The sequence below is a fragment of the Otolemur garnettii genome, unplaced genomic scaffold (assembly GCF_000181295.1).
Source record: "Otolemur garnettii isolate 467f Iridium unplaced genomic scaffold, OtoGar3 scaffold00310, whole genome shotgun sequence".
Taxonomy (NCBI): Eukaryota; Metazoa; Chordata; class Mammalia; order Primates; family Galagidae; genus Otolemur; species Otolemur garnettii.
The window spans coordinates 515,146-524,901 of NW_003852705.1; the positions used below are offsets into that span (position 1 = coordinate 515,146).

The 9,756-nt window shown below is 39.4% G+C and overlaps 1 protein-coding gene across 3 annotated transcripts in view; it reads left to right on the plus strand.

Annotated features, from left to right (window-relative positions):
• Positions 1 to 6,240, plus strand: part of LRCH3 (leucine rich repeats and calponin homology domain containing 3) — a 126,981-nt gene extending 120,741 nt beyond the window's left edge. For all 3 annotated transcript variants that reach the window (XM_023509011.1, XM_023509013.1, XM_023509012.1), the window contains one exon: positions 5,793 to 6,240. In XM_023509011.1, the coding sequence (XP_023364779.1) occupies positions 5,793 to 5,918 (126 nt within the window). In that variant the 3' untranslated portion in view covers positions 5,919 to 6,240. The remainder of the gene's footprint in view (positions 1 to 5,792) is intronic.
• Positions 6,241 to 9,756: the final 3,516 nt, after the last annotated feature.

Below are 9,756 nucleotides of genomic sequence, written 5' to 3' on the forward strand. Positions count from 1 at the left end.
GGAGGCAAGACAATTGTTTAAGCCCAAGAGTTTGAGGCTACTGTGAGCTGTGATGTCACGGCACTCTACCAAAATCGATATAGTGAGACTATCTTAGACATAGTGAGACTCTGTCTCAAAAAATAAATAAATAAATAAAGTGTTCTGGGTGGCATCTGTGGCTCAGTAGGTAGGGCACCAGCCCCATATATCAAGGGTGGCAGGTTTGAACCCGGCCCCAGCCAAACTGCAACAAAAAATAGCCGGGCATTGTGGTGGGTGCCTGTAGCCCCAGATACTTGGAAGGCTGAGGCAAAAGAATCGCCTAAGCCCAGGAATTGGAGATTGCTGTGAGCTATGATGCTACAGCACTCTACTGAGGGTGATAAAGTAAGACTCTGTCTCAAAGTAAATAAATAAATAAAGTGTTCTACAAATTAAAGTATGAATGAAATACTAAAGAATAAGGCAACTACTGAAAGCCTCTAATGAGATTTGGTGAGTGGGTATTCATTTTATTATTATGCTTTTATCAAAGCATGTTATGTTATATTTGAAACACTGTAATGAGTGATTACAAACATTAAAGTCTAATATCTTATGTCCCACAGTTATTGTATGTTATGTGTTAAGGAATATTTTCTTTTGTAATTAAATGTCTCCATTTAGTTAATTTATTAATGTGTGAAATGGAGGGTTTGGATGATCTTGAAGGCCCTTTGCAGCTCTACGTTCATTTGGTACAACATACTAATGAACTGCACTTGGTTAAGATGGACTTGACCCGTGTTTTGGAGGAACACCAAATCAGTTGGGACATTTGATTTCTAGGTAGTACATGTCCCTTGATTATTAGGCCTTCCTCATGCTTTGAACTTTCTTGATTTACCCAGCTTCCTCTAAAAACTTCTTTCCCCTCAGTATGCTACAATTTTTGTCCTTGCCTGTCCCTTTTTTGTTAATAGGAAAGAATGAAAGTCAAAAAAGAGGTTTCCTCATACTGACTTCACTACTGTCAGCCTTCACAAAACCTTAAACCAGCGGTTCTCAACCTGTGGGTCGCAAACCACAGGAACTGTATTAAAGGGCCGCGGCATTAGGAAGGTTGAGAACCACTGCCTTAACCCAATCCAGTTCTGTTAATTATATCCTTAATGTTCATATTAGGCACCAACAGGCAAATTTTATTCTGCTATTGATGAGTTAAATGAAGCTCAGAACATAGAAAATTTTTTACAGTGTTGTTTTTCAGCATTTTATTTTCATTTCTCATAGTAAAAATATTATAGGACGTGTATCTTCAAATGACTAAGATATCATATTGAATTCTGTACGCAAATCTGCAATTCTGATCCACTGACTTTGTTTTTCTGTTTTCCTTTCCTGCTCACACTTTGGACAGGACAATCTTTGTTCCCCTTCTGACATCCTTCAGCTAAACCTCAGCGTTAAAAGAACTGTTGAAACACTACTTTCTCTTGGGGCACATGCAGAAGAATCCAGTTTTATCTCTCTGTCTATCCAACTTCTGGGTTTTGTGGCATTTTATTGTACTTTAATGTTATCTCTCCGTATGCTTTATTACTGGATCTTCCCTTCTAGCTGAAAGGCTGCATTACAGTGATTTTCCACCTCATCCCTGTGCTTGATAAAGGTTTGTTTCTTACTCAGAATTATTTATATATGTGCTTTTTTCCAGCCCTGCTCATTGAAGAGCTAACCAATAAAGCAGATAAATCCTTTCCCAATAGATTCATACAAATAGCCCATTCACATTAGTAAACATTTATGTTTCCTAACAAAGAGTAAAAGACCAGCATTTTTTTCTCCTGGTCATTCGTCCATTTTTCCTGGCCTATAGCTTTGTTTCTCTTACCATTATAAATTTTGGAGCATTTTTACTAATATAATTCTGAATTTGTTCTTAGAAAATGACATGTAGAACTTTATTTCCAAATGATACCATAAAACCCTCACCTGGCCTTTCTTCCACACCTCAACACAACATTGGTTTTGAAATGGTGAGTTGTTGAAAGTGTTCTTCAACTGCCGATAAGGAAAATAGTCATGCCTCTTCCAATTTGGAGGGTACCTGGTCACTTAGATCTCTGCATTGAGCTGGGTCCTAAAATCCCAAATTCTTCTTTTATTGGTAGGCACAGCAATCTAAGCATTTGTTGTCTGGATATTTGGAAAGTACTGGCCATTTATTATCAATAATTTTTAATTTGGTCAGAATGTTCGGTTTAAATATCCTGTAGGTTCCCTAGACTGCTAATCTGAGCCTAAATGTGTAATTAAAGTAGCATACAGTGAGCAAATGATTTCAAGCTGACCTTTCACGGTAGCTACCTGTCCAGATTTACTGTTTGTTATTCTTAACTGAGATTCACTTCTAGAACTTTATGTAAAATTGGAATTTATATAATTTTTAATATATTTAAACCATCTTAATAGATAGATTTGTATTTTATATGCTGTCGGGAGACTAGCAGGTAAAGTATTAGGCAGCAATCTCTGGGCTGTACTCAAGACTGTGAATATTAGGGCCAGGCACAGTGGCTCACAGCTGCAATCCTAGCACTCTGGGAGGCAGAAGTTGTTTGAGCTCAGAAGTTTGAGACCAGCCTGGGCAAGAGTGAGACCAGAAATAGTAAGAAATAGCCGGGCATTGTGGCGGGCTCCTGTTGTCCCAGCTTACTGGGGAGGTTGATGGAAGAGTTTGAGGTTGAGCCCAAGAGTTTGAGATTGCTGTAAGCTATGACACCATGACACTCTACCCAGAGCAACAAAGTGAGACTCTGTCTCAAAAAAAAAAAAAAGACTATGAATGGTGTCTGTCTCTTTCAGAATGCTTAGTATTTTAGCTGCTGGATATTAATGCTTAAAAACTATTTCATAATTGCAGTCAGATTCTAGTTCTCATAAATGGTGCTTCTGAACATTTAGGAATCTACTGAACTCTGCTAACAATTAGATAACTGAACTCAAGTGTGAGGGGAGATGGCAATGACATAATATCCTGTTGTAGAATTCAGCCTAGGGGTCTCATTGTTTTGGTTTTCTTCCATATTAAATGGGACAGTTATTTAACACATTAAAGGACTATTGCCTGTTGATGCAGAAACACTGAACACTGTGATGATGAAAACTTGTCTTTTATATAGTTGTAGTGCCTTCCACAGTTTCGGAGTTTGGATTTGTTTTATTTTGAAGATGTCTCTGACTCAGTGATCATTCTCAAAGTTCTGTGGAATCTTTTTCCTTTTAAAAAACATAGTCTCATGTGTGGTTTACACATAGTAATTGCGCATTCTATTGAGAACACACAACATGCCCTCTCCACTGGTTAGAAGATAATGTGCCACTAGAAAGCCTCTGTCTCCGAGAGCACTTGGTCTCACAGGTCGACAGGGCACTACTGAGAAGAGACCAGGAACTGGCCTTGGAGGAAATACTGTATGTCTCTTTCAAATCTACACAACACCACACAGATTCATCTTAAGTATAGTTAATCTATACTTGCAGTTATATTCAAAGGATTTCTTCAACATTGCTACTTTTATTAGTTTAAAATATTACCTTGCTTTATCAAAATAAGAATTATTTTTTTATTAAGTCAAATACACATAGAGCATGAATACATTCATGCATATGTGGGGTACAATGTGCTGATCTTTTTTTTATACAATCTGACATGGTTAGATCAAACCAATCAACATAGCTTTCACCTCATTTACTTGATTATTGTGCCAAAACATCTACATTCTACACTTAACAGATTTGACGTGTACCCTTGCCATATGCTCCTTAGATGTGATCAAAATAAGAACTACTAAAAACAATGAGAAGCAGAAGTACCAATAACTGCCTCAAAAATAAATACTTGTTATATTTTTTATTGTAACTACTTTTTTTTTTTTTTTTTTGAGATGGAGCCTCAAGCTATCCCCCTGGGTAGAGTGCCATGGCATCACCACGATCACAGCAACCTCCAACTCCTGGGCTCAAGCGAGTCTCCTGCCTCCGCCTCCCAAGTAGCTGGGACCACAGGCGCCCACCACAACGCCTGGCCATTTTTTGGTTGCAGCCATCATTGTTGTTTGGCGGGCCCGGGCTGGGGATTCGAACCCACCACCTTAGGTGTATGTGGCTGGCGCCTTAGCCGCTTGAGCCACAGGCGCCGAGCCTTATTGTAACTACTTTTATAAAACTTCCTAATAATATAGTGAATGCCAATGAAAAATAGAGAAGAATCCAGTATCTTCTCTAATAAAAATGAATTATAATCTTTTTTTAGTGGAACAGCTTTTTTTTTCCCAGACAGATCACCCTTGGTAGAGTGCTATGGCATCATAGCTCACAACCTCAGTCTCTTGGGCTCAAGCAATTCTCTTGCCTCAGCCTTCCAAGTAGCTGGGACTACAGGCACTTGCCACAATACCCAGCTATGTTTTAGAGACAGGTCTCCCTCTGGCTCAGGCTGGTCTTGAACCCCTGAGTTCAGGCAATCTAACTGCCTCAGCCTCCCAGAGTGCTGGGATTATAGGCATAAGCCACTGCATCCAGCAGAAACCAGAATTCTTCTGCTTGTGAAAACAATCTCTTTTCTTTCTGAATAGTCTTAACAGAAAAGCCAATGATAAGTGTCATTCTTAACAATTTGTCTACAAATTAATGAGGCATATCAGATAGAGGAACATAACTTCCTTAAACAAATAACTATAAAGACTTTACATGCCAGTAATCCTAGCACTCTGGGAGGTGGAGGCAGGTGGATTGTCTGAGCTCAGGAGTTTAAGACCACACTGAGCAAGAGTGAGACCCCATCTCTACTAAAAAAATAACAAATAGCCAGATGTGGTGGGCACGTGTAGTCCCAGCTACTTGGGAGTGTGAGACAAGAGGATTGCAAGACTTTGAGGTTGCTGTGAGCTGTAATGTGATGGCGCTCAACACCAGGGCAACTGAGCGAGACTCTGTTTCAAAAAAAGAAAGAAAGAAAAAAGACTTATTCACATATCAGTATTAAGATGTCCCTGACTAAACTCACATAATGGTTCTCCAGCATAATTCAATCCATTAAATAATAGGATATGAAAGACTACTTTTTCAAATAAAATTCCATTTTAATTCAGATTTTTTTAACTAATTCAGACTGGGATTTCTGTGAATTCAAATTATGGGTCAGACTTTTAAATATATCTAAATCTTCAAGAGCTAAGGATACACTAAGTTTCTTCTTGTGATCTTTGCCTGCTCTGTGAACTTGGTTTTCAGAATCAGGATTATAATGCAGATTATAATGCATTTCCTCTCATGCAGTCTGAGTTATATCATGAAACCACCTTGAATTCCTGTGATATGGAATTTACAAAGTACTTTCTCCTAAAATGTTATATCTTTCAGTCTTGAGCCATTTGGTAACTTGAAACTGTTTATTTTTATCTTTTATCTGCCCATTTCATAGATTTGCATTGATCTTTTATGTGAATCAGGGATTCATGATGTTGCTTTCATTCCACAGCATTCTGTTCTTCCTCTGTTGTATGTATATAAATGGACACTACTTGTCAAATTTCCAGTTTTCAAAATGGTCTTTGTTTAGTTGTGCTATGTATTAATAAAGTGACAATGAGTGTCAGATACTATCTCTAACTCATATTTTACAAAGGTCAGTTTCCCAGGTACTGACTTTTCTTAGGTGATTATTATGAAGGGGGAAAGAAGTGCTTTATTTTTTCCTTTCAGTTCTATGATGTTCACCCTATTTTCTCTTTTGTTTGTTTTTATTTTACGTTGTCCCATTTTAGGAGCAATTATGTTTGCCTCTCCACATTTTAGAAGAGAAAGGTTTGAGCCAGGTTGCAGTGACGGTCCAGGCTCTCCTAGAACTTGCCCCACCCAAGCAACAGCAGCACCAGTTATCTGCTGTTTAAGGACTCCCAGGACCTTGAGCAGTGACGTAGCCAAAACAAGGAACAGGACATCGTGATTGCTGCTGCCAGCTGTCTGCTTAAACAGAGCTCTGATGTGTTCTTAGAAGGGACTGTTTCCATGATTCCTAACAGGAATATCTTCTTTCATTTCTCCATTTTAGGGGAGGTCATATCCATTTCCATTGAATTTTTTTTATGAAGACGTAGTGGGTTTTCTCCAGTGAAACTTCTCTCATTACTGAGAACCCAAAAATGAAGCCTAAACTGGCTGGGCTTTCCTAGAGAGCTGGCTTATTTCACATCAGAAAGCATATCTTGCCGGGTGTGGTGGCTGACACCTATGATCCTAGCACCTTGGGAGGCCAAGGCGGGTAGATTGCCTGAGCTCATAGGTTCAAGACCAGCCTGAGCCAGAGTGAGACCTCGTGTCTAAAGACAGCTGGGCATTGTGGCAGGTGCCTGTAGTCCTAGCTACTTGGGAGGCTGAGGCAAGAGACTCACTTAAGCCTCAGAGTTTGAGGTTACTGTGAGCTGTGATGCCACGGCACTCTACCAAGGGCGACAAACTGAGAATCTGTCTCAAAAAAAAAAGCATTTCTTCTCAGGAAAGTATTGAGCTTTCTTGGGGGCACAGGTATGCTGTTATCACTCCCTGGTCTCAAGACATCTACAGTCCACTGGTTTCTAAACTTTTTTGTTCATTAGAGTCTCCTGGAGCATTTGTTAAAATACATATTTGGGCCAGGTGTGGTGCTCATTCCTATAATCTCAACAGTTTGAGATGCCAAGAGGAGAGGATCACCTGAGTCCAGTTCAAGAGTTCAAAGTTCACTGGGCCCAGTGACTCATGCCTATGATCCTGGCATTCTGGGAGGCCAAGACAGGTGGAGTCAGCAAGAGCGAGACGCCATCTCTACTAAAAATAGAAAAACTAGTCAGGCATTGTGGCAGGTGCCAGTAATACCAGCTACTTGGGAGGCTAAGCCTGTAGGATCACTTGAGCCCAAGAGTTTGAGGTTACTGTGATGTCAGAGTACTCTACCCAGGGCAACAGAGTGAGACTCTGTCTTAAAAAAAAAAAGTTCAGGGTTTCAGTAAGCTATGATCACACTACTGGGTGACAGAGCAAGACCTTGTCTCCAAAAAAGAACAAAACACAAGAAACTTTGCTTTCAGTAGGTCTGGAGTGTGGCCTAAGAACCTGCATTTTCAGCACATTTCAGGTGTTTTTCATGTAGTAGAGACCACTATTACAAGATAGATATTTATAAGTTTTGTGGCATTTTTCAGCCACATTTAAAATTGAAAGCTATATTATGATGACTTGGACTATTCTGTCAAAGGCAAAACAAAAAAAAAAATTGAAAAAGCCTAGATTTTGTAGAGTAAAACAGTAAAGCAAATAAGGCCAATGGTCTAGACTTCCTTCCAATTCTAGTCCACCACCATGTCATCTTTTTTTTTTTTTTTGTAGAGGATTGTTTGTGTATCATCCTGCTATTATCTAAACAAGGTATGTTCAATCTTTTTTTCTTCTCTGCCTCTGGGGCTCAGCGGCTAGGACACCAGCCACATGCAACAGAGCTGGCAGGTTCAAATCCAGCCCCGGCCTGCTGAACAACAGTGACAACAACAACCAAAAAATAGCTGGAGATTGTGACAGACACCTGTAGTCCCAGCTACTTGGGAGGCTGAGGCGAGAGAATCACTTAAGCCCAAGAGTTTGAGGTTGCTGTGAGCTATGATGCCACGGCAATCTACCGAGGGCCACATAATGAGACTCTGTCTCAAAAAAAAAAAAGAAAAAGAAAAAAGAGTTGTCTTAGGCTAAACAGTACATATTATATATAAACAAAAATGAAAGCTGATGAGCAAAATAAAAGGTCCGTGCAAACTTTTTGTGATAGGCAATAACCATAGATAAGCAACGAAGTCCTCAAAAAGTCAGTATGTAGCCCACGGGCTGCCGGTTGGGCAGTCCTGAATTCTAAGTATTATTCACAAGCACTCTGTACACAGGTTCCAAATCCTTAAGCTGGTAGCAGGTCCTGCTCTGTGACATCTGCATTGACTTCATTGAGCCACCCTCACCAGCCCACCCGCCATGCTGCTCCTGGACACCTGGACCTGCAAACACATCTGCACAGCAGATGTACTTCTAGCTCCCCAGCTAACAGAATAGATGAGAAGAAAGCACAAGGGAATAAAGGAAAGCCAAGTTTCCGGTACTTACAGGTTTCTGCCAGTTTCTGTGGCTCAATTAAAGCCCTAATGGTATCTTAAAAATAGCTTCCTGTAGGCTGGGCGTGGTGGCTCATGACTGTGTTCCCAGCACTCTGGGAGGCTGAGGCAGGTGAATTGCCTGAGCTCACAGGTTCGAGACCAGCCTGCGCAAGTGCAAGACCCCGTCTCTAAAAAATAGCTGAACATTGTGACAGGCGCCTTTGGTCCCAGCTATCTGGAAGGCTGAGACAAAGAATCGCTTGAGCCCAAGAGTTTGAGGTTGCTGTTGAGCTATGATTTTATAGCACTCTACTGAGGGCAACAAAGTGAGACTCTATCTCCAAAACAAACAAACAAACAAAAAACAGCTTCCTTTCTACATCAAGATCACCATCTGGCTTTGTCTTTCATACTCAATTGAGGGTGGAGTAAAAGGCCAGCGCTCACACACAATCAGGAGCTTTTATTCAAGTCTAAACCACCTGGGTTTTTCTTTCCTTCTATTTGAACCCCTTTTAATTGTCAGTGATTTATCTCTTGGTGATCACTGCCTTTGTAAACCAAGTAAAGAGAATAAGTGAAGATAATAGTTATCTAGGTTTTTTTCTGTAGTTGTTAACTGTTCTGGATTTTCATTACCAGTGTGTGCCTTGGAGCATGTTTTCCCTCTTTTTATCATGTAAATATAGCATCTAAAAGTAGTTTGGGATATAATCATATTGAGTCTCTGGCCAAAGTAAAGTTTTCTTTCTTCTGGCAGAGAAACAAGTTTATCAGAACACTACCACTCTGTCCCAGTTTAAAATTATATAACATAGAATGTCTGAGGTTAAAGCCCAGTCCTTCAAGGGTCTCACAGAACAAAAGTTAAATATCTTATTAGTGCTTAGAGGCAGACCCCTTATATTTACAATTCCAGACAGACCCACCAATCATATAACTGTTCAGAATTAAGCTATCTACTTTTAAACTGTAGCTGGTTTTCCTTTCACCATTAAACCTCAGTACAATCTCCAATTACATGCCATCAGAAATAGAAACTCAGCAAAAGACAGGACTGTTTTTAACAAATTATGCAATGAATAATTTCAAGAAACATTACATAATGCAATACTTGCAACATTTGCCACTAATTTTCCCATAGGAAAATTATAATTTTGCACCTAACAATGTATTTTTACTTTATAATTTTGCACCTAACATGAAACCTTATTAATGTATTTTTATCAAACTAATTCAAATTTGTATGTGAATTGTTAAAAAAAATTTGGTATAATTTTGGTTGATAATGAAGAAAAATAGCAAATATATTGAATTTCTGTGTCAAAATGCAAAAACAAGTCATGCATTTGTTGGAGAATTTTTGTATTCACTATTTTGTATGTACCCTTTTTTTTTTCTTAAGCTGGAAAGAACCTATTCAGTTTAACCTTGAGCCTTCCTAGACTCTAGTGTTAAGATGATGACCTTATTAACAGTTCCTGCAGACCAGAAGCAGTAACCTTCCCAGCACTGAAAATATGAACAGACTGAGAGTGGGGCCCCTGCCACCTACCGAGATTTTATGTCAGTAGTTTCTAGGCTTTCAAGCTCAACTCTTCTTAGCACTCCAAAC